Here is a 26,421-nt window from a genome sequence, read left to right as displayed (position 1 = left end):
CCCCTCTGTCAGAATTAACCGACCCCCCCCCCCTCTGTCAGAATTAACCGACCCCCCCCCCCTCTGTCAGAATTAACCGACCCCCCCCCCTCTGTCAGAATTAACCGACCCCCCCCTCCGAATTAACCGACCCGACCCCCCCCCTCCGTCAGAATTATCCGACCCCCCCCCCCCCCTCCGTCAGGATTAACCGACCCCCCCCCCCCTCCGTCAGGATTAACCGACCCCCCCCCCTCCGTCAGGATTAACCGACCCCCCCCCCCCCTCCCCCTCCGTCAGGGTTAACCGACCCCCCCCCTCCGTCAGGGTTAACCGACCCCCCCCCCTCCGTCAGGATTAACCGACCCCCCCCCCTCCGTCAGGATTAACCGACCCCCCCCCCCCCCTCCATCAGGATTAACCGACCCCCCCCCCTCCTCTGCCAGGATTAACCACCCCCCCCGATCTCTGCCAGGATTAACCAACCCCCCCCTCCTCCTCTGCCAGGATTAACCAACCCCCCCTCCTCTGCCAGGATTAACCAACCCCCCCCTCCTCTGCCAGGATTAACCAACCCCCCCCCCCTCCTCTGCCAGGATTAACCAACCCCCCCCCCCTCCTCTGCCAGGATTAACCAACACCCCCCTCCTCTGCCAGGATTAACCGACCCCCCCCCTCCTCCTCCTCCTCTGCCAGGATTAACCGACCCCCCCTCCTCCTCTGCCAGGATTAACCGCCCCCCCTCCTCCTCTGCCAGGATTAACCGCCCCCCCCCCCTCCTCTGCCAGGATTAACCGACCCCCCCCCCCCCTCCTCTGCCAGGATTAACCAACACCCCCCTCCTCTGCCAGGATTAACCGACCCCCCCCCTCCTCCTCTGCCAGGATTAACCGACCCCCCCTCCTCCTCTGCCAGGATTAATCGCCCCCGCCCTCCTCTGCCAGGATTAACCGACCCCCCCCCCCCCCCTCCTCTGCCAGGATTAACGAACCACCTCCTCTGCCAGGATTAACAGACATCCCCCTCCTCTGCCAGGATTAACAGACATCCCCCTCCTCTGCCAGGATTAACAGACATCCCCCTCCTCTGCCAGGATTAACAGGCATCCCCCTCCTCTGCCAGGATTAACAGGCATCCCCCTCCTCTGCCAGGATTAACAGGCATCCCCCTCCTCTGCCAGGATTAACAGGCATCCCCCTCCTCTGCCAGGATTAACGGACTCCCCTCCTCTGTCAGGATTAACCGACTTCCCCTCCTCTGCCAGGATTAATCGACTTCCCCTCCTCTGCCAGGATTAATCGACTTCCCCTCCTCTGCCAGGATTAATCGACTTCCCCTCCTCTGCCAGGATTAACCGACTTCCCCTCCTCTGCCAGGATAAACTGACTCCCCCTCCCTCTGCCAGGATTAACCAACTCCCCCTCCCTCTGCCAGGATTAACCAACTCCCCTCCCTCTGCCAGGATTAACCAACTCCCCTCCCTCTGCCAGGATTAACCAACTCCCCTCCCTCTGCCAGGATTAACCAACTCCCCTCCCTCTGCCAGGATTAACTGACCCCTCCCCCTCCTCTGCCAGGATTAACCGACCCCCCCTCCTCTGCCAGGATTAACTGACCCCCTCCTCTGCCAGGATTAATGAACCACCTCCTCTGCCAGGATTAACAGACATCCACCTCCTCTGCCAGGATTAACAGACATCCCCCTCCTCTGCCAGGATTAAACGACCCCTCATCCTCTGCCAGGATTAACCGACACCCTCCTCTTCTGCCAGGATTAACTGACCCCCTCCTCTGCCAGGATTAATGAACCACCTCCTCTGCCAGGATTAACAGACATCCACCTCCTCTGCCAGGATTAACAGACATCCCCCTCCTCTGCCAGCATTAAACGACCCCTCATCCTCTGCCAGGATTAACCAACACCCTCCTCTTCTGCCAGGATTATCTGACCCCTCCTCTTCAGCCAGGATTATCTGACCCCTCCTCTTCTGCCAGGATTATCTGACCCTTCCTCTTCTGCCAGGATTATCTGACCCTTCCTCTTCTGCCAGGATTAACAATCCTGTCCCATTCCAGGATTAACAGACCCACCTCCTCTGCCAGGATACAAAAATCTCCTCTCCTCTGCCAGGATTAACCGACACCCCCCCCCTCCTCTGCCAGGATTAACCGACCCCCCCCCTCCTCTGCCAGGATTAACCGACCCCCCCCCCCCTCCTCTGCCAGGATTAACCGACCCCCCCCTCCTCTGCCAGGATTAACCGACCCCCCCCCTCCTCTGCCAGGATTAACCGACCCCCCCCTCCTCTGCCAGGATTAACCGACTCCCCTCCTCTGCCAGGATTAACCGACTCCCCTCCTCTGCCAGGATTAACCGACTCCCCTCCTCTGCCAGGATTAACCGACTCCCCTCCTCTGCCAGGATTTAACCGACTCCCCTCCTCTGCCAGGATTTAACCGACTCCCCTCCTCTGCCAGGATTTAACCGACTCCCCTCCTCTGCCAGGATTTAACCGACTCCCCTCCTCTGCCAGGATTTAACCGACTCCCCTCCTCTGCCAGGATTTAACCGACTCCCCTCCTCTGCCAGGATTTAACCGACTCCCCTCCTCTGCCAGGATTTAACCGCGGATTTAACCGACTCCCCTCCTCTGCCAGGATTAACCGACTCCCCTCCTCTGCCAGGATTAACCGACTCCCCTCCTCTGCCAGGATTAACTGACTCCCCTCCTCTGTCAATAGTAATAGAACTTCATGTATCAGGATTAACAGACATTCCATGTATCAGGATTAACAGACCCCCCCCCCCCTCCTCTGCCAGGATTAACCGACCCCCCCTTCATGTATCAGGATTACCAGACTACACTCATGTATCAGGATTACCAGACCACCCTCATGTATCTGGATTAACAGGCCGCCCTCATGTATCTGGATTAACAGGCCGCCCTCATGTATCTGGATTAACAGACCGCCCTCATGAATCAGGATTAACAGGCACCCCTCATGAATCAGGATTAACAGACCCCTCATGAATCAGGATTAACAGACCCCTCATTAATCAGGATTAACAGATCCCCCCTTATGACTCCCCCTTATGTATCAGGATTAACAGACCCCCCCCCTTATGTATCAGGATTAACAGAAACCCTTATGTATCAGGATTAACAGAAACCCTTATGTATCAGGATTAACAGACCCACCTCATGTATCAGGATTAACAGACCCTTCATGAATCAGGATTAACAGACCCTTCATGAATCAGGATTAACAGACCCTTCATGAATCAGGAGTAACAGACCCCTTATGTATCTGGATTAACAGACCCCTTATGTATCTGGATTAACAGACCCCTTATGTATTTGGATTAACAGACCCCTTATATATCTGGATTAACAGACCCCTTATGTATCTGGATTAACAGACCCTTTATGTGACAGGATTAACAGGCACCCCTCATGAATCAGGATTAACAGACCCCTCATGAATCAGGATTAACAGACCCCTCATTAATCAGGATTAACAGATCCCCCCTTATGACTCCCCCTTATGTATCAGGATTAACAGACCCCCCCCCCCCCTTATGTATCAGGATTAACAGAAACCCTTATGTATCAGGATTAACAGAAACCCTTATGTATCAGGATTAACAGACCCACCTCATGTATCAGGATTAACAGACCCTTCATGAATCAGGATTAACAGACCCTTCATGAATCAGGATTAACAGACCCTTCATGAATCAGGAGTAACAGACCCCTTATGTATCTGGATTAACAGACCCCTTATGTATCTGGATTAACAGACCCCTTATGTATTTGGATTAACAGACCCCTTATGTATCTGGATTAACAGACCCCTTATGTATCTGGATTAACAGACCCTTTATGTGACAGGATTAACAGACCCCCCCTCATGTATCAGGATTAACAGACCCCCCCTCATGTATCAGGATTAACAGACCCCACCCTCATTTATCAGGATTAACAGACCCCACCCTCATTTATCAGGATTAACAGACCCCCCCTCATGTATCAGGATTAACAGACCCCCCCCGTATATCAGTATTAACAGACCCCCCCTCATGTATCAGCATTGACCACCCTACCCCTCCTCCTCTGCCAGGAGTAACAAACCCCTCCGGAACCATGCTTTAGGCGATGGGTGTAGTAAGGGGCTACAGATGCAGGAAGGGCCAAGAGAGGTGGAGGGTGGGCGATTCAGCCAGTACCAGCAGTGCCAGGTCCACTCACCTGGTCCTCGAAGCCCACCATGTCCATGGCGTTGCAGACGCCCCTGTACCGGTTCCGCCAGAACTCGTCCATCGCCTCGTCTCCGTACTTGTAGTTTATGTACCTGCGGTGGAGGAGAGTTATAGAGAAACAAGAGGTGAGACCTCTCACAGGTGGAGAGATGGCAGGGAGAAGGAGAGACATGCTAGGGTCAGGGGTGAGAGACGGGACCAACTCGAAGGTACAGAGTAAAGGGCAAAGATGAGAGAAATACTGACACCCTGTACGGGATGCAGCCGAGATGGGGGGAGGTGCAAGACATCTCAAAAATACAAAGTACTTGAGAGAAGCAGTCATCAGGGGCAGAAAGATGAGAAAACAGAAACACATGAGAGAGAGAGAGCGCGAGAGAGAGAGAGAGAGAGAGAGAGAGAGAGAGAGAGAGAGAGAGAGAGAGAGAGAGCGAGAGAGAGAGAGAGAGAGACACACACACACACTGGAGGAGGGCACTCAAGGCACAGGGGGAGGAGAGAGAGAGGGAGATAGATATATATCTATCTAACTATTTATCTATCTATCTATCTATGTATCTATCTATCTAATTGGCTTTACGATAACTAAGGCTTACCAAGATTTTATTAGTTTTAACTGATTAATATTATTGTCTACACTGTGTATTTAATGAGTTTGTGATGAATTTGTACTTTTATGATCTTTGCTAAAGAGATCGAATAAAGATTTTGATGGATTGACTCTGGAGTGTATAAACCAATACATACTGTTGGAAAGTGGGTTATTGGTAGGGGCAAATGTCGGTCTGCCACTGGCGATAAGGCCACTAACACATGGTAGGACCCAGCATAGGTCTCAGAAACGTATTCCTATGCTCAACCCTTGGTAACGTGGCTGGGAGCAGGCAGGCTTAACTTCAAAGACAGGTTGTAAAGCATTAAAAAACACAATTTCAGTAAATAATTAAGACAACACAAAATAATAATCCAACAAATATTTATAAAAATTGGTAAGATTTTTATCTTTTAAATGACACCAAAACAAAAACAAAACAAATCAACTATAGGGAACCAGAGATATGAATTTTTAAAGATTAGTCACTTTCTAGTGCTTAGAAACCAACAGTGCCCCTTTTAGTCATTTTGTTTTCTCGGACAGGGACACACCTTTGGAAATTGTTCTGGAGAATCTCACCACTGTGTGTTGCCGCCTTCTCCAGCAGGTGGGTCCAGTTAGAACTCCTTCCTGAAGTTCTGCTTGCGGGTTCCAAAGTATCCAACACACAGTCCAAGGTTCTGGAATCTCCAAGAGGGTCCTTGAAAGTGTGAAACTTCAATTCCGCAATCCACTTGAACAAAACCCTTACAAATCCACTGGTACTTCAGGCTGGGAATTCTCTGTGGGGATGTCCAGGTGAGCTCAGTTAACCTGTAGCTTGCAGGGAGTCCATTCTTCAGTCCTTTTGAAGCAGGTTTGATCCCCAGGGCTGTAGTTCCCAATGGTGCAAAAAGGCGCAAACTCAGAGTCCTGGCCTTTGGAAAGGCACTTCCAAATCTTCAGCGCAGACAGACACTTCTGATTCTCTTCAGTTTCAAGCAGCAGATCGGGAGGGCTCTGCCCCTCTCAGATACTTATTCCAAGTTCTCTGGGTCATGCAGGAGGTCACTTCGGACCAATGGGAGCAGGGTAGCTCCTCAAAGTTATGACCACATCCTGTAGAGTGTGGCATTATTTTTCCCCAGTGTACATCAAATCTTCCAAATCCATAATGGCTGATTTTCCAGCAAAGAGGTAAGAGCTGGCTAAACACACCCCCTAGGATGGCTTATTTCCATAGACTCTCCCCCTACCATCTGCACATACCTCCCCTAATCCTAGGTCTGGTGGGGGTCAAAAGTGTAAAGTGGAAACTAACACTGTGGCCATCCCTCTGCCTTTGAAGACCACAGTTTACGACTCCTCCCCCTGGCCTGGCATTCCTATGAACAGCACACTGCCCCCCCCAGCAGAGCTGGTTAACCCTAGGGGCTCTGTATCACCTCTTCAAGGCAGCCTGGCTAATCCACTCAACTCTGACCAATCAGGACAGACAACTGGAAGGCTGAATTTTGATTTACAAGAAGTTATAAGACTTTCTTGTTTGTATGTACACTTGAGGAGAAATTCAACAATAATATTGTTAGATTTGTCAATACCATTCTGGGAAGTCTTTGTATGGCCTTTCTAGCCCTCTCCTATAAAGAGTTATTATTCAATAACTTTCTACCATGTTAACCGATGCAACAGGGGATTTGCAATGGGAAAAATGACTTGGGCCATTTTTCCAGCACCAGGACTTACAAAACATATTTTATAAGTATATGCCTTATATTTACAGGAACCCCACCCCATGTGCAACTAGGGTAGACTTTAGGGGTCCTGAATCTGTAGGAATATTCCAGATCCTTCTTCCCCAGTGCTCCTAGCATCAAGGTTGAATTTGAGCAGCACTTTACCACAATGTGGGGAGTGAAATGTGAAATTTCACTTTACCCAGGCATATAAAAACTCATTTTTATAAGGGTGTTGTGAGAAGGTGGCCTGATATATGCTGTCCACTAGTTCTAGTGGGCACCTTGTATCAGTCCAAACAACCCCTTATGGTGATAGGTTAAAGACAACCTTTATTGAAAGCTATCCTAGCGGTAGCTATGGAGAGCAGCCTTCAGGCTAAGTCTTGAAGGAATGTAAAGCAGCTTGTTTTACCAATCTATAATCTCTTGAATGATCAAATGAAAGGACAACCACACCAGGTATATATTCAAAATATATGTATTTAGGTTAAAACACACCCCTTTAGTCTCTTTATGAGACTGTAGTTCGATGTACTTTGTTTACAAGTTAGCAAGTATCAGTAATAGCACAAATACACGTTTGGGCGCTAGGGGCGTACCAAACCATATACCAAAAAAGTGGTATAAGAACCACGACTGGAATAGACCAGGCCTAGAGCATCGCTGGGACCCCAAGGAACCTCCCAAGGTAGTGACACAGGGGACCCACAGGGACTGTATGTATGCAGTGTGTAAACACAACCGCGGGTTCCCATAAGCATCTATGGGCAATGTTGCGGTTGGAAATTTAAAGATTAGGGACAATTAGCATCGAGTCAGGACCAAACCCTTTTGGACTTAAGAAGTTCTAGGGCTAGCACCCACGGGAGAACCAGAGTACTCGAGTTACCTCACCCAGGGAAGCCGGGTGCATGGGTGTCTTTTGGTGTCGGGTTGCATCATCGATTTCAATGGGAGCCTGCAAAGAACTGCTGCTGCCGTGAAGAGGAGAAGTGTCCGAAGAGATCCGAGCCTGGATCTAGGATGGAGGGAACCTGAAAGCAGAGGGGACAGAGTCTGGGTCACTTGCCAGTGACCGAGGGCAGGATGGACCAATGCCCACAGATGTCGGGTGCTTCAGGTGAGTTGATGGGTATCTGGACTCTTCAGCCACGAGGTCCAGGAGGCGTCGAAGTCTATGAGCCGGATTCGAGCTGTCCCACGAAGTCTGTCAAGTGCTGCAGTGTCGGCGACCAGAATGGACCCAACAAGCCCTGGCAACGGAAAGTCACTGGAATTCAGAGAAAGGACTGCGGTGCAGACCAGCAAGGTCTGAGGGACCCACCCAGTGAGGGTAAGTCAGGGCACGTCTGGAGCAACCAGGAAAGCCCAATTAGAAAAGGAGTTACCTTTGTAGGGACCTGCTAGCCAATGGGCTAGTGATCGCGAAGGAGCCTCAAGCGGTCGCACTTGGAGCTAGCCCACGGGTCACTTGTGGAGTGGAGGCCAACAATCTTCGGTGCAGGAGGTGCTAAAGGCTGGGGCTACTCGGAGCCCAAAGCACAACTTCAAGGAGGTCCAGGAAGATAGTGTTGCTGCAAAAGTTCACGGTGTCCAGGGGTCACGGTTCCACGTCACAGACGATAGCCACGGGCCTCAGCTTTGCTGTGTACTCAGGGTAGCCTCGGGGAAGTCTGGAAATCCACCTCTGGTGATGCAAAGACTTCGGCGTCCAGCGGGAGCTTCAGTGATGCAGACCGGTCAGTTGCTTCTTTGGTGCCTGCCAAGAGGGGAGTCACTCCTTGACCCAAAGGGAGATTTCTTCAGTCTTCTAGTCAGGATAGAATGTCGAAGGTCCAGGATATATGTAGCAGAGTTTTGTCCAGGGTAATCTAAAGTCCTAGGGACTGGATTCCCATACTTATACTAAGTTTTAGGGAATGGACTAACTCTATGGCCCCACTTATGGGTGGGTTTGGAAATAGGGATGGTTACACCCATTTCCTTTGTCCAGTTTCGCGCAGAGCAGGGGCAGGTAGCCCCTGCAACCGGTTTGAACTGGACTATGCACAGGGACACCAAATGTGCCCCCATTGCAGGACTTCAAAGCACCAGAGAGTGCTCCTGCCCAGCCCCAATACACATCTGCCTGTCTGGGGAGGTGGTTACACCTCCCTTAGACAGGAAACCTATTGTCCAGGCCTCCCATGCCAGAGTTTCGGTCAGCAGCAGAAGGCCAGACCCGTGTCTGTGGCAGAGGCATCCATTTTGTGATGCCAGGGCTCAGGAAGGTCCTACCGGGTTAGACCAGTGTGAACATGTCTCTCCCTCTAGAAGGGTGGAGTGCTACCCCTGCCGCCAGGACTGGCGAGGGGGGGTAGTATTCCAAAGCGTTTGACACCAAACACGACATGTTTTGATGCAGCCATTCCAAAGTTAGCATTTACCGCGAGGTTATAATGCACTTAAAGAGTATATGGTATGGCTGTATCACAGAACAGCCATAAGGCAGTATTTCCGAAAGCTGCAGAGGGGCTCAGCTCATGCTTGGGCACCCTCTCACATAAAACCAAGCACTATGCCTTCAGGATTGTCAAGGCCTGCCATAGGAGTGGTGTATAGGTTCCAAAAAATTGGAATATCTAAAAACTCTACAGGAGTATAAAAACACAATAGTTCAAGCAAAATCTGCCCACTTTACAGAAAAAATTCTAAACTCCACAAACTCCTCTAGGGAAACTTTTCAAAACCGTTGCCCACTTAACTAAAACTCCTCGAGACACTGTCTTTAGCCCTGATCAATGTTTTGTCGATGGAATGGCCACTTTCTTTCAAAAGAAAGTGCAAACAGTATACGATGATCTTTGTACCATGATATCCACCATATCCATGAACGAAACTAAACATATCACTATAACCTCTCCCCATTTCTCTAGCTTTTCCGCACTCGAGAAGCAACAAGTGCACGATCTGATCATCCAGATGAAATCCAGTTCTCCGCTGGACCCCTGCCCCCCCCTATGTATTGCATTTAATCCCTGAGACCATCGCTAATATCTTGACCCCCCTGCTCAATAAAATAATCTCTCAAGGAGAATTCCCCAAAAATTGTAAATGGGCGGCATCAGACCCATTCTTAAGAAGGACACCCTTGACCCCTCTGAGCCCAAACATTATCGTCCCATTTCCTGTCTGCCGCTGCCCGCAAAGATCTTGGAAAAAGCCATGAACCAGGAAATAATGCGGCATGTGGAGGAAAAGAAGCTACTTGATTCATCTCAACATGGCCTCAGACCCCTACACTCCACTGAATCAGCCCTTATCATGGCTACCGAAAAAATTCGTAAAACCATGGACGAAGGCGGGAGGTCGGCCCTGATACTGTTAGATCTTACAGCGGCCTTCGATACTGTAAATCACTCCGTCCTATTAACAAGACTTACTTCCCTAGGCTTCACCGGTCCTGCCCTGGCCCTTATCACCTCTTTTCTTACTACCCGCACTAACCAAGTGATTTGGAACGGACTACAATCTGTTGAATTCTACCTTCCAGGTGGGGTCCCACAAGGCTCGGCTCTGTCACCGACACTTTTCAATCTATACGTCACCCCCCTGGCTGCCCTGATTAGATCACATGGCCTACAACTGGTGTCTTACGCCGACACACAAATTATTGTGACAATCTCACAAGCTATTGATGCCACGGCGGAGTGTTTTAGGAGCTGCCTCACTCAGATTAAGAACTGGATGAGTAGTAATTTTCTCAGACTGAACACAGATAAAACTGAAGTCATCGAGTTCGGTCATAAACCTTCCATCTGGAATGAACTATGGTGGCCCCCTGAAGCAGGAGCCTGCCCTTTCCCCGTAGACAAGGTCAGAAACCTTGGCTTCTTGTTAGACAAAGAACTCTCTTGCAAAGCCCAGGTGAATCAGGTAACTTCCGCCTGTTTCCATAACATCAAGATACTTGGGAAAATCCTACCTTACATCCCGGACATGTTAAGGAAGACGGTGATGGGAGCCCTCGTAATGTCCCGAATAGACTACTGTAACTCCCTCTATTTAGGAGCAGGAGAAAAACCACTGTCTAAACTACAGGCAATTCAGAATGCGGCGGCCAGAGCATTATTGAACCTCCCCAGACACCACCCTACGTCCAAAGCCATCCGGGAGCTGCACTGGCTCCCGGTCAGATGCCGCATTCAGTTCAAAGCTCTTTGCCTGGTACATAGATCGGTACATGGCAAGGGACCTGATGACCTCAATAATCTACTACCACGATATGTTCCCTCACGCACACTGAGGTCAGCCTCCCACGACCTAGTGTGCCAACCCATAATAAATAGAGCCCGGTGGGGGGGAAAGTCCTTTTCTTACCAGGCAGCTAAAATTTGGAACCTGCTACCCCCAGCACTTCGTGCACAAAAATGTAAAACCAGCTTCAGGAAAGACCTAAAGACCTGGCTTTTTACCTAGATCGATCTGCCTCCCGCCTTCCCCTCCGTTCTATATCTTCAGCGCCAAGACGCCGCGGCATTCGTGCGCTCTACAAATATTTCAGTCAGTCATATGTGTCTGTATAAGGTAGTGATATAGGTAGCCTATACCACAGTAAGGGGTGCAAGCACACCCTTACCCAGGCTGCAGTAGCAGACCTGCGGTGCCATTTTGGAGTGCTTCCCAGGGATGGCATAATACATGCTGCAGACCCTGGTAGGCCTCTGAGGTACCTATGCCCTAGGTACATAGTATACCATATACTAGGGGCTTATAAGGCACTCCAGAATCCAATTAGATATGTTCCTAATGTACATGGAAACCAATTTAGAGAGGAAGCAGCTAGGCTGTGGTCCTGATTAGCAGGGCCACAGCCAGACTAAGGTCGAAAAACTGTGAAACACCAGCAAAAAGTGGGGGTATCCATGTGAAGCAGATCCTACTCTCCTACAGGTGTACCTTTTACATATCTGATCTCCCACCCCTGGGATACCTAGGGGAGACCCTGGGGGTCCCTAATATGCCAAAACATTGTAGGTTATCCATTTTTAAGTGCCCCAAACACCAAAGTCGAGTTTCGGCACAATTTACTTTTTAAAAGCAGTCCTGGCACCCAGGGCTGCTTTTAAACTGACCTCGGGCTTCAGCAGTGCACACATGCACGTGCAAAAAGAGCTGCTGGCCTCTAAACCGCCATGCCCCAGGGTACTGGGGAATTCTAGGTTGTTTCAACCCCCCTGCCCTAATATATAATAGGGGCTTATAGGGTAGGTCATACCAATCACAGGGGTACCCCACCATACCATTGTGTACCCTGGTGTATGTAGGTGTTTAACTGTATTCTAATGCATTTCCTTCAGCATAGCACTAGCCTGGCCCTGGTTAGACAGAGCCCAGAGTCAGTCAGAGTCAGTTACCACCAGCATCAGTCAGCAAAATGTTGGGGGGTGCCCAAGGCGCAGGATGACTTTGCAACATACCCCCCACCCCCCCCCAAACGAAAGGTGATGGGTTACTAACCTACACCCTGGTAGTCCTCATCAGCTAAGTGGAAAATCCTGGAAAGTCCATCTGCATTCTCCCATTGTAATTCTCCCCTCTCATCTGCATGAGCCTTCTGAGAGGTCTGTGGTCAGTTTGAACAAGAAAATGAGTCCCAAACAAATATGGTCTCAACTTTCTTAGAGTCCAAACCACAGCAATCAATGGCACTCTACCTCTGCGAAGAAGTCTCCTGCTAATAAAGGCAACCGGCTGATCAAGGCCCCCTTCATTTAGCTGTAACAACACTGCCCCAATCCCTTGCTCTGAAGCATCTGTCTGAACCACAAATTATTTTGTTTAGTCAGGGGCCAGTAGCACTGGTGTTGAACACATGGCAGCTTTCAGAGTGTCAAAAGCCTTCCGAGACTCTGGGGTCCAAATCACCTTTTTGGGCCTCTTTTTAGTAGTGAGTTTTGTTAGGGGCCCCACAATGGTCCCCTCATTTTGAGCAAACCTTCTATAGAACCCTGTCAGTTCAAGCAATGCCCTGACCAAAGTCTGGGTAACAGGAGCTGTCCAATCCAAAATATTTTGAATTTTAGCTTGGAGAGGCTGTACATGGCCCCCACCTACCATGTGGCCCACGTACACCACAGAACTCTGCCCTATTTGGCACGTGCTTGCCTTGATAGTCAGGCCTGCCTGCTGCTTGGCCTGAAGCACTTCCCTCAGGTGGCTTAAGTGATCCCCCAGGTAGAGCTGTATACAGCTATATCATCCAGGTAAGCTGCACTGAACTGTTCCAACCCAGACAAGACCCTGTTCACCAACCTTTGGAAGGTGGCAGGTGCATTCTTTAATCCAAAGGGCATTACCTTGAACTGATAATGTCCCTCTGGTGTGGAGAATGCTGACCTCTCCTTTGCTCCATCGGTGAGGGCAATCTGCCAGTAACCTGAAGTCAAATCAAACGTACTCAGGTACTGAGCAGCCCCTAACCTATCAATGAGCTCATCAGCTCTAGGTATAGGGTGAGCATCAGTCTTTGTGACTGCATTCAAACCTCTGTAGTCCACACAGAACCTAAACTCCTTGGGTACCCCCTGAGGATAAGGTTTGGGTACCAGCACCACTGGACTGGCCCATGGACTCTCAGACGGTTCAATTACCCCCAGTTCCAGCATCTTAGCAACCTCAGCTTTAATGCTGGCTCTGACATGGTCAGACAACCTGTACAGTTTATTTTTGACAGGTAGGCTGTCACCAGTGTCAATGTGGTGCACACACCACTCAGAGATGCCTGGGGTCAAAGAGAACAGGCCAGCAAACTGCTCCAGCACCTGCTTACAGTCTCTGTGCTGCTGGACTGTCAATTTGGGAGAGAGTACAACCCCCTCCACTGACCCATCTTGTACATTAGTGGAGAGGAGGTCGGGCACAGGCTCAGTTTCCACCTCCACACCCTCATCAGTGACCAGTAACACGGTCATGTTCCCTGTCATGGTGGAGTTTCAATCTATTCACATGCAGGACCCTATGAGGGTTCCTGGGGGTGCCAAGGTCAACCAAATAGGTAACCTCACCCTTTTCTAAGATTGGATGGCACCCACTCCACTGGTCATAGAGGGCCCTGGGAGCCACAGACTCCAACACCCACGCCAACTGCCCTGGAGTTTATGTAGTGACTGCACTTCACACTTCCTTCCCCACAGTCTCCTGCCTAGCCCTGTAGAATGTTGACATCATGATGATGTAATAGAATGCTGAGAGCTCTAGGATTTCAGTTGAGAGTTAGGGCTGAGCTGGCACCATCCTGCTCCTGGTGGGGTTTCATTTCCCTTATTTTTACTTAATTAATGTACTCTTATCCTGTACCATCTACTTAAAATAAATATACTTCATCAACTACCTGGATTCCATGATCATCCTTCACTACAATTTACTCCAGCGTAGTAGCCTTTTGATCATACCAGTGCTTCATGAGCTCCTGGCTGGCCTCCAGGTTCCTGTTTGCCTTGTACATTTACTCTGCCATTCTAGATCTCAGGCCTAGCACATAGTCAAGCACATTGTCCTTTGCTTCTCTAAGAGGCTTCTCTAAAGACTCTTAGCAGGCTCAATGGCCCCCTCACAGGGTGTCCAAACACCAACTCAAAGGGACTGAAACCAAACCCTTTATGTGGCACCTCCCTGTAGGCGAAGAGTAAGCATGGGAGGAGAATATCCCATCTCCTCCGGAGTTTCTCTGACAAACCCACTTATCATGCCCTTCAGGGTTTTGTTGAATCTCTCAACAAGACCATTTACTCGTGGGTGATAGGGGGTGGTGAACTTGTAGTTGATACCACACTCATACCACACAACAGTCTGATAGCTAGACAGGAAGTTTGTGCCCCTATCTGACACCACCTCTTTTGGAAAACCCACTCTGGTGAACATACCAAGCAGTGCTCTGGCCACTGCAGGAGCATCAATGGTTCTAAGAGGTATGGCTTCAGGGTATCTAGTGGTGTGGTCAACTACCACTAAGATGTACATATTCCCTGATGCAGTAGGTAGGTCCAGGGGACCATCAATGTCCATCCCCACCCTTTCAAAAGGAACCCCAACTACTGGCAGTGGTATTAGGGGAGCCTTTGTCTTGCCCCCTGCCTTGCCACTGGCCTGACAGGTGACACAGGAGCTGCAAAACTCCTTTACCTTTTTAGACTTATGGGGCCAGTAGAAATGGTTCACCAATCGGTTCCATGTCTTTGTCTGTCCCAAGTGTCCTGCCAAGGGGATATCATGACCCAAAGTCACGATGAACTCTCTGTACTTCTGGGGCACCACCAACCTCCTGGTGGCCCCCTCTTTGAGGTTTCTGGCCTCAGTATGAAGCAGTCCATCTTCCCAGTAGAGTTTGTGAAACCCACTGTCACCCCCCTCCTCTTGCTTAGAAGCAATCCACCTTAAGCTCTCAAGGGTGGGACAGTCTCGCTGTCCCTTACTGAACTCCTCTCTGGAGGGTCCACCTGCTCCTGTCAGTTCTGCCAAATCTGACAGCTCTGGCAGGGATGGAGTCCCTCTGTCAGAGGCCAGATCCTCCTCATCAGGGTTAGATTCTTCCTGCACCTCTGGGGTTCCCTGGGCTGGCTCACCAGGCCCAGTGCCCTTGCCCTTGGATGCTTGTTCCAGAGTCCAAGCGTCCAGCCCCTCCCTTCTAGTCTGTGACCTAATCACAGCACATACCCACTCAGGGAGCGACAATATTTTCATATGGCATCCTCTCTCCACCTCTGACCACACAGAGGCTTCAAGATCATTGCCCAGTAAACACTGGACTGGGAGCACCTTTGACACAGCTACCTTCATAGAGCCTGTCCTACCTCCCCATTCCAAATCCACCACAGCCATAAAATGGAGTTTGGTAGTGCTGTCTGCATAAGTCATCAGGTGAAACTCACCAGGATGACTTTGCAACACATACAAAAGTACTTTGACTCTGGAGTGAATACACCAATACATACACAAAGTACTTTGACCCTGGAGTGAATACACCAATACATACACAAAGTACTTTGACTCTGGAGTGAATACACCAATACATACGCAAAGTACTTTGACCCTGAAGTGAATACACCAATACATACACAAAGTACTTTGACTCTGGAGTGAATACACCAATACATACACAAAGTACTTTGACTCTGGAGTGAATACACCAATACATACACAAAGTACTTTGACCCTGAAGTGAATACACCAATACATACACAAAGTACTTTGACCCTGGAGTGAATACACCAATACATACACAAAGTAATTTGATTCTGGAGTATATACACCAAAACATACACAAAGTACTTTGACCCTGGAGTGAAAACACCAATACATACAAAAAGTACTTTGACCCTGGAGTGAATACACCAATATATACACAAAGTACTTTGACCCTGGAGTGAATACACCAATACATACACAAAGTACTTTGACCCTGGAGGTATACACCAATGCCTCTTTTCTGTATGTGCGAGTGGCCTGTGCGGTTCTTTGCATCAAACTCACTCTCTCTGGCCCTTAACTCTCTTTCCAACAAGTGTGATTTGGGGTACATGCTGGGGGTCCCCGCTGGTAGTGGTTTGTAGTTCCTGCTTTTTGTTCCTCCATTCCATGTATTTATTGATTATGATACAGAACTCCAACAGAGGTCCACACAACACAAGCAATAATAAAGAGCAAAACATACTACTTATAAGAGGCAGTGACTGAAAGATTTAAAACTCCTAATTTAATAAGTTCATCATTGTAAAACCACATTAAACAGCCATTATAACATACCTAAAAAAAAAAAGAAAAATAGCCAATCTACAATACCCAAAAGAAACGTAAAAAACAAATAGAACATATAAAAAAAGTGATTTAACAGCTTCCTTCCTAAAGCCTATAAAAGTGCAACAGGCGCATTATAACATATGGATTGTAAAATATGAAATTAACTGAATGTGATACGTTCCTATAAGTGCAACCTCATCAAACAGCAGCATACATATGAAAAGTTAAAATACTCCAGAAACCCAGATTCACAGATATGACCAAAAATGCACCTTCAACACAGTCCACCAAGAGCTTCTGGACGAACCAATAAGCATGGATGAATGGATCTCAAAACAAAGCTACTATTAGGAGAGACACTACAACACTACCTACACACCAACCACCAAAGTCCCAAGGCCTAGGAAAGTATCTACAAGGGGCTTGCAAGAGATGTTAGGAAGAATCCCGCCAGTCCCACCCCAGGGCCTTCAGTAAACTCTTGTCCTCTTGCACTTGCCCTTGTGCATCGAGTGTGCACCAGAGCTCCAAACACTCTCAGGCTGTGCACTGCACATTGCAGCTCTGCTCACACACCTATAGTGGGTGCATCACAGCTCCAAACACGATCCTGTAGGGGTGCCCCTCACCACACCTGCAGCTCTGCTCATGCACCAGACGGGGGTGTCCCTCTCCACACTCTATGGCTGTGGACCGCACACCCGCAGCTCTGTCCACACTCGTAGGGGGTGCCCCTCACCACATTCTACGGCTGTGCACTGCACACCCGCAGCTCTGCCCATGCACTGGTAGGGGGTACCCCTCACCACACACAGGCTGTGCACTGCACACCCGCAGCTCAGCTCCCGCACCAGTAGGGGTGTCCCAGTCCACACTCTACGGCTGTGCACCGCAGCTCTGTTCACACACTGGTAGGGGGTGCCCCTCTCCTCACTGTCAGGCTATGCACCACACACCAGCAACACCGCTCACGCACTGGTAGGGGGTGCCCCTCACCACAGTTTCAGGCTGTGCACCACACAACCCCAGCTCCACTCGCACACACAGTATGGGGTGCCCCTCTCCTCACTGTCAGGCTATGCACCGCACACCTGCAGCACCATTCACGTACCGGTAGGGGGTGCCCCTCACCACAGTTTTGGGCTGTGCACCACACACCTGCAGCTGCACTCACGCAACAGTAGTTTGTGCCCCTCTCTTCACTGTCAGGCTGTGCACTGCACACCTACAGCACCACTTGCGCACCAGTAGGGGGTGCCCCTCACCACAGTTTTGGGCTGTGCACCACACACCAGCTGCTCCACCTGCGTACCGGTAGGGTTTTGCCTCATCACACTCAGGCTGTGCACAGCACAACCGCTGCTCTGTTCGTGCTGCAACAGAAGAAAAAGCAACCCGACGCAGTCAACGACGCCACTACCGACTCAGTGTCCTGAAGGTACCGCAGAGGACACTGCCGCACTTTGCACTGCAACCCTGGTCTCACCGAGGACGCCACCTGATGCCACTGAGCCGCTGCTTGCACCACGCCCTGTGGGCACTGCACTCCACACCGCCTCGCTTCACGCCGTTGCCCTGATATCCCCGATGACACTGCTCCATGCCGACATCGACGCTGCTGCTTACACTGTGCTTCAAGGGCACCGCTCGAAAGTTACACAATGCACAGTCCTCATCCTGCACCACAGACTTGGCCCACTGATGCCAGCGTCATCGACTCCAGTTCATCAGCCGATGACAGCGCTTCAGCAACGACGCCGCTGCTTGCACCGTGACCTTCATACCACAGCCCTGATTTCACCGACGCCGCTGGACGACCATCACCGAGCCGCTACCTGCACAGCAACCAGAGGGCACTGCATGCCGCACCGCAGCCCCGACGCCTGCCGATGCTTCCGATTTCAACCGCAAGAAGTTCGATCTGCAACGCGTGTAACTTCAAGGGCTCGACGACTCCTGCACCAACCTTCGGAACCGACGCCTGTGGACGCCGGCCCTTCGGGGCTCATCAAGAGTTTGCCAACGCCCTACATTTCTAAATGTACTGTTTTGCGGTTCTCCCGACACCGTAGCTGGCCCACAACGCCGCAGTCAGCCAGAACTGTTTGGATTTGATGCTCACTACGCCGTGATAGCCCCAGACAGAGCTACTGACTTCTGGGACCTGTATTTCAAGTCTATTTGATTACAGAATATTTCTATTAACGTATGGTGGATTTGTATTGTTTTTGGTCTTGTTTTGGATATTTTTCTAGACTGGTGTGGTGTCCTTTTGTAGTGTCTTCACTGTATTAGTTGGTTGTGTGCAAATGCTTTACACACTGCCTCTAAGATAAGCCTGACTGCTCGTGCCAAGCTACTAAGGGGTGAGCAGGGGTTAATTTAGGATGGTAACTCCCTTATCCTGACTAGAAGGAAGGCTCCCTACTTGGACAAAGGTGCAAACCCTTGCCAACTAGAGACCCCAATTTCTAATAAGCACATTATTTATTTCCTCCACCCTCGATCCCTGATTAATACCATAATAGCAGGGCTTTAAGTGGGCCGGGTCTTCAGCACTGGCAGTTCTAAATAGCATTTACCAAGACGGGTCCCTATCGCTCTCTCCATTTTCACCCTCACACTCAGAATGGAAAACAAATCTTAACTGGAGCAGTTCACTTTTTGATGTAACTTATTTTTTTGCAGTTCTGCATTGCTAAACTCAAAGTGCTTTACATGAGCACCAACAACACATCTTATTTTTTTTGTAGGCAAGGATGATTAAGTGATTTGCCCAGAAACACAGGAGGTTGAGCCGACGCTGAGACTCAAACCTGCTTCCTCAGCTCCAAAGTTGGCAACTCTAGCCATTACGCCACAACCTCTTGCGCTAGAACCAAAGCATTGTCAATATTACATACAACAAAGCCATAGTTGTATGTTTGCATGTAGAAGATTTATCATTTGCAACTAACAACCTTTGACAAAGCCAATAGCCCTGGCTTGTTGTAGAGTTAATGTTACCTACGTGGAGGCAATAACAGAAGCAGCGAAATTCTAGTGGGGCGGCACATTATGCCGAGCACCGATTTTTACCATAAATGTTTTAAGCCACGCCCTTAACTTTATCGCCCCTTTGATAGACCCCCCCCCATGTTTTTTAAACCCACTTAAATCCCTACATATTAGCAATAGTTTAACTTATGTCTTAAATCCTATGCCGCTATCAATAACATGCTGAGTTACTTCAAGTGTCTGGGAATGCACCCTGCATTCTGACAGCTCATGCCTCATTCTCGCCCTTCACTTTCACACTCACCCTGCACTCACACTGATCACCATACACTCACACCATTCACCCGCTCACCTTGCACTCACACTGATCACCATGCACTCACACTGATCACCATACACTCACACTGATCACCATACACTCACACTATTCACCCGCTCACCCTGCACTCACAGTGATCACTCTGCACTCACACTGATCACCATGCACTCACACTGATCACCATACACTCACACTATTCACCCGCTCACCCTGCGCTCACAGTGATCACTCTGCACTCACACTGATCACCATACACTCACACCATTCACCCGCTCACCTTGCACTCACACTGATCACCATGCACTCACACTGATCACCATACACTCACACTGATCACCATACACTCACACTATTCACCCGCTCACCCTGCACTCACAGTGATCACTCTGCACTCACACTGATCACCATGCACTCACACTGATCACCATACACTCACACTATTCACCCGCTCACCCTGCGCTCACAGTGATCACTCTGCACTCAACACTGATCACCATACACTCACACCATTCACCCGCTCACCTTGCACTCACAGTGATCACTCTGCACTCACACTGATCACCATACACTCACACTATTCACCCGCTCACCCTGCACTCACAGTGATCACTCTGCACTCACACTGATCACCATACACTCACACTATTCACCCGCTCACCCTGCACTCACAGTGATCACTCTGCACTCACACTGATCACCATACACTCACACCATTCACCCGCTCACCTTGCACTCACACTGATCACCATGCACTCACACTGATCACCATACACTCACACTGATCACCATACACTCACACTGATCACCATACACTCACACTATTCACCCGCTCACCCTGCACTCACAGTGATCACTCTGCACTCACACTGATCACCATGCACTCACACTGATCACCATACACTCACACTATTCACCCGCTCACCCTGCGCTCACAGTGATCACTCTGCACTCACACTGATCACCATACACTCACACCATTCACCCGCTCACCTTGCACTCACAGTGATCACTCTGCACTCACACTGATCACCATACACTCACACTATTCACCCGCTCACCCTGCACTCACAGTGATCACTCTGCACTCACACTGATCACCATACACTCACACTATTCACCCGCTCACCCTGCACTCACAGTGATCACTCTGCACTCACACTGATCACCATACACTCACACCATTCACTCGCTCACCCTGCACTCACAGTGATCACTCTGCACTCACACTGATCACTCTGCACTCACACTGATCACCATGCACTCACACTGATCACCTGCTCACCCTGCACTCACAGTGATCACTCTGCACTCACACTGATCACCATACACTCACACTGATCACCCGCTCACCCTGCACTCACAGTGATCACTCTGCACTCACACTGATCACCGTGCACTTGCACCATTCACCCGCTCACCTTGCACTCACAGTGATCACTCTGCACTCACACTGATCACCATACACTCACACTATTCACCCGCTTACCCTGCACTCACAGTGATCACTGTGCACTCACAATGCACTTGTGCTGTTCACCCTGTACCTCACCCTGCAGTCAACATGAGGACACTACTCACCCTGTGTCATGTCCTTTAGGAAAGTCCCATCATGTACAAACCAATTACATACATTTTGTCCCATCCACACAACGCAACGGTCTTACACAAGTGACCTTCGCGCAGTGGCTTACTTCTGTCTCTCCGACAACCAGGTTCCCGGTACCCTATCTTAATCCCTGTACCTGACGTACATAAACATGTCCCCAGGCATGGTAGATTTATTCTGTATAAGGGTCACCACTCTTAAATCCATGGCCAACAGCCAGCTGTGCACGAGTGTTTTTGTTTAGAAAAGAATTAGCAGAGGATTAGCGAACGTTTTCAAAACATATCGATCCTAGAAGAAACCCTGGAGGGACCACTGTAGCATAAAAGACCCTCACTCCCCCATAGAAAGGCAGAGGAGAATTCCTTCCAGCCTGGACCGAGACTCTGCAGGCTGCTCCTTCGACAGGCAGAGACCTGACATCCCTCGCGGGGTGCCATCCTCGACGCAGAGACGGGGTCCTTTATTCAGAACCACCAGGTGAGGGGTTACCACTTCCCATTAGGATATATTCTACCACTTACATACACCTGCTCCACCTACATCTCTAGGGAAGGTACATTTAGGTAAGCTACGCATCATAGGAGTTCGCCAATGCTATTGTTTTATATAATCTGATTTCATTCAATTTATTAGCACTATGGTAGAAATGTATCTGCTATTTACGATATTGGTGCTAGCGATCACATTTAACTGCCCCTGTATTTTGATTGTCGCAGCTAATATGTTTCATACTAGACTGAAGCTTGATCATTAAATACTTATGATAACTGTTCAAATCGTCATTTTGTGTGTATTCTGAGAAAGGTAAGAACGGGTGACTGAGCGAAAGACACCGTATTGTTTACCACCATACCTGAGGAATCCGTGTTGTCATGTTCTGTGGTTGCCAGAAACTACCTACACCACTGTAGAATGCAAGGGGGTGGTAGTGGCACTGTAGAGCTAGCTGGTTTCACGGCGGACTCATCCTGTGGGGGGTGTCCAGAGTCTGTCTGCACACCAAGCCCTCAGTTAAGGACATCCAAAATGCACAGGTCTTGGGGGGGGGGGGGGGGGGGGGGGTCCTATGAACTACACAACACCTGCACTCATGTGACACTTGACTCACCTGTCCCCCTCACTGCTCACTCTGCAATCTTACTCAAACAAGCCCATCACTAACCATCCATTCATTGGTCCCACTCTGCACTTACTTCTGCACCCAAATTCATATGGTCACCTCACTCACCCTGCAGTCACTCCTCTTACCCTACTCTCACACTGTTGCATCGCTCACCGTGCACTCACATGGGCACATCTGTCACCCACACAGTGCAGAGGGATAATATGCCTACAAAGAACGAGTACCATGCAGATCACAGAAGGAGTGTTAGGAAACTACGAGTAGCCCTATAAAAACATGAAATGTTTGTCAGAAAGCAGCTATAGAGAGAGGAGGTGCATTGTAGGTGAGTGGCAGAGAAGGAATTCGTGGAGAAGGAGGAAATGGGGGAGGGGCACCAAAAAAAGACTGTTGCACCGTGTGCGACCAGTGCTAGGGCCAGCCCTGGCTGGGAATGTTAGCTCCCCCCCCCCCCCCCCAAAGTTCGGTCTAGTTGTGCACCTGGTGCCCCTCACCACTCATGCTGTGCACCGCAGCTCCGCTCACGCACCGGTAGGGGGGGCCGTCACCTCACTTGCAGGATCTGCACCGCAAACCTGCAGCTCCGCTCACGCACCAGGAGGGGGAGCACTCACCCTGTTGTGGAGGATTTGATGTCTGTTTCAGAAGACGGGGGTCCGCACCTGGCTGTGAGACTCCGTCATATTGCACTCTGTTGTGAGACACTGTGGTGGTCTCTTTTTTTTTATATATATTTATTTATATTAACAAACTTGGCGATACATTTAGATATCATATGACAAATTACGGTCGTTATATATATATATATATATATATATATATATATATATATATATGTAAGGATAATATTCCCCCTCATTACATTGATAATGCGGTATTACAGTAAAGAATTCAATGTCTCCACAGCAGTCCTCCGTTTCTTGACTTGAGTAAGGAACATTTCATGCTCTACAAATAACGATTCATGTAGGCTTCAAATTTTATCCCATTTCTTAGGGCAATCTCTGCTCTGAAACACCACTTTTTCTGCAACACACCACCAGTCCGGATCTTCGCACCACTGGATCACTCTTGGTGGTTGGTTCTTTCCGCATGCTCGCGCTGTATTCCTTTTAGCTACGTCTGCGGTCTTTAGCCAAAGTGTTAAATATTTGGGCCATCCTTCTTCTCCTGTCACACATAGTATATGCCATTCGGCCTCCATTGGGATTTCTTGTCCCGCTACCGCCGCCATTACTCGGGTTATTGCGTTCCAGTGCTTTTGTGTATGGGGGCAGTCCCACAGCGTGTGGTAGAAGGTGCCCCTTGTCCCACAGCCCTGTGTACATACGTCAGTGTGGTTCATTCGGTATAAGAGTGATCGAGATACATATAGGACCTATGTAATATGCGTAATTGTGCGAGACAGAATCTCGCCCTCATTGCCCCTCGGGCCCTCCCTGGGGCTCTGTATCGCCTCTCCCCGGCATCTTCTTCCAGAGAACCCAGGTCAGTCTCCCATGCTGTTCGAAGAGACACTAACGGGTCTGGGGAATTGTTCATTATTTTTTGTATATTAGAGACGTTGCTTTGCACGTCATAGGGTCGAATACAATTCTGTCCTCTAGAGATGTATATTCTGCTGTGTGATCACGTCTGGGACGTGGCATCGCAGTGCATCTTTCAATTGAATAGATCTATAATTTTCGGAACCTGGCATTTGGTATTCCTGTTGTAGGTCGTGAAACTCGATCATCCTTTGCCCTCTCCACACGTCCCCCAAAACACTCTATCCCCAATATTCCCCAATTGCGAAACCCCTGTACTCCTCCGGCCCCCGTAGGAGGTCGCTAGCCCACAACAGATGTTTGTTGCCTCCCTCCATATTCGATACACCTGTTGGGTGTGCGGTGGCAGCTGCGTTGCCACCCGTTTACGGTTCAGTTCCGCTGGGTATCCGCTCCTCCCCATTGATGGATGGTCCATCCTATAGGCGGGTTCATCTCGCCCCATGAATACTCCAGCATTGGTAGTGCCCACGTGGGATGCTCAGTAGCATTTCCTTATGTCTGGGACTGACACCCCACCCTCGAACACTCCCTTCTGGAGTCTGTGTAAAGCTATTCTCGGGCCTCCCCTTCCCAAAAGAGCGATCTTCAATTCAATTCAAAAAGTCTTTATTGCGATTATTCATCTTAAAACAAAGAACGGTCAGTATATTAAAATTAGATACAACCACATATATACCATACCAAGACCCAAGGCTGGTTTACAAGTTTCTCAGTAAGGTTTAAAAAAAAAAAAAAAGAGCGATCTTATTTCACTATCTACTTTACGAAAGAATTCCGGTGGCACCCTACATGGCATATTTTACAAGACATATAAAAATCGTGGCAACACCATCATTTTGAACAATGTTGCCCGTCCAATCAGAGAAAACAGGAGTTGCCTCCAATGAGTGACGTCCCTTCGAAGCCTATCCAGTTGGGGCATTAAGTTGTCTTCTAAGAATTCTGTATCTGTCCTAGAAATTATTATTTCTTAGTATTTGAACTTATCTTTGACCATTAGGGCTCGTGCGCTGGATGGTGGGGCCGGGGCAGCTGTGGGGGTCTCTTAGACAGCGCTGCCCTCGTCCCTCCAGAAAGAGGCCCTTGAGTGAAGAGGGGAAGGGTTGTCTCAGCACTCTTGGTACTGAGGAGTGGAGCCCCTCAAGGTCCTGCCCTCTCACCTGGGATGTGTCCAGCCCCTCTTCCGGTGACTTGTCACCACCACAAGGACCCTTAGGCGGGCAGAGTGTTAGTGAATGAACACCCATGAACCCTCAGACTGGCAGAGTGTTAGTGAATAAACACCCATGAACCCTCAGACTGGCAGTGTTAGTGAATAAACACCATGAACCCTCAGACTGGCAGAGTGTCAGTGAATAAACACCCATGAACCCTCAGACTGGCAGAGTGTCAGTGAATAAACACTCATGCCCCTCAGACTGGCAGTGTCAGTGAATAAACACTCATGCCCCTCAGACTGGCAGTGTCAGTGAATAAACACTCATGCCCCTCAGACTGGCAGAGTGTCAGTGAATAAACACTCATGCCCCCTACGACTTGCAGGAGCTGCAGGGGCCTGAGTTACGCCCCCTGCTTTGTAATACCACCCCCCCCCCCCCCCTCTTTCCCCCAAATACTCCACGCTGCCCTGGCATTTGCAAATATATTCTCAAACTCAGTATTCATGATGGCCTAAGCATTCGGATTCTCCAACCCTTCGATCAAGCCTTGGTCACTACAAGCCTCCTGTGCTTTCATCTCGGACCTCACGTAAGGGTCGAGTGCCATTTACAAGACGGGATTCACCGGTTCCCCGGAGACCTGCCCATTCCAGCTTCGGGCCTCTCTAGAGCTTCACACAAGACATCCGAGCATCTTTGCCCCACGGAGGTTTGTCGTCAGATGACCTCGGGTTATTACCTGCACTTTGAGTGCAAGGTCACGAACTCTCTTCAAGGTCATGAACTCCCTTCGCACACCGGAGGGAGGGAGGGGGCAGGGGGAGGCCCTTATCTCGAGATAAACCCGCTCAACCCCATTCTGATTGGGTCACCTGCCCGGGGCTCCCGGTTTCACAGCTCCTGTATTCCAGCGCCAAGAAGCTCCGTCCGGAACATGAATAAACGAGAAATGCAATAAACATGACGTCCAGCGTGTACACAGCACGCCACTTGCGGGGTGTCCACACTTGACATTGAGAGGCCCCGAGGACACCTCGCTGTGTGGAGTCACGCGCTGCCTTCCGCCTCAGATCACACGTGGCACTGGAAGTCCACAGAGGCAGAGATGCCCAAGTGGCGCCTGTGAGTAACTTATGCATGTGCACGTGAGGGCCGGGGGGAACGCCCAGGCTCGTAAACACGCTCGCAGGCACCACACCATGTGATACCCGCCGCTTGTGTGCACAATCACACCTCCTCCTCCAGGGCCTGCTGCTCAAGGCGTGGGCGGAGCACACGTGTCACACGGCCCCAGGAGGCTGTAGGAAGGACAGACATCCGTAGGAAACTCATT

At 49.7% G+C, this 26,421-nt stretch overlaps 1 protein-coding gene across 1 annotated transcript in view; it reads right to left on the bottom strand.

Moving 5' to 3' along the window:
* Positions 1-26,421, bottom strand: part of LOC146863614 (myosin-IIIb-like) — a 547,606-nt gene that overhangs the window by 263,514 nt on the left and 257,671 nt on the right. Inside the window, exon 7 of the mRNA XM_085627644.1 lies at positions 4,230-4,332. Coding sequence (XP_085483770.1) covers positions 4,230-4,332 — 103 coding nt within the window. The remainder of the gene's footprint in view (positions 1-4,229; positions 4,333-26,421) is intronic.

The sequence above is a fragment of the Triturus cristatus genome, chromosome 2_1, assembly GCF_964204655.1.
Source record: "Triturus cristatus chromosome 2_1, aTriCri1.1, whole genome shotgun sequence".
NCBI classification, from domain to species: domain Eukaryota; kingdom Metazoa; phylum Chordata; class Amphibia; order Caudata; family Salamandridae; genus Triturus; species Triturus cristatus.
The sequence above is the reverse complement of the archived record's forward strand: the minus strand, read 5'-3'. Positions and strand labels throughout refer to the sequence as shown.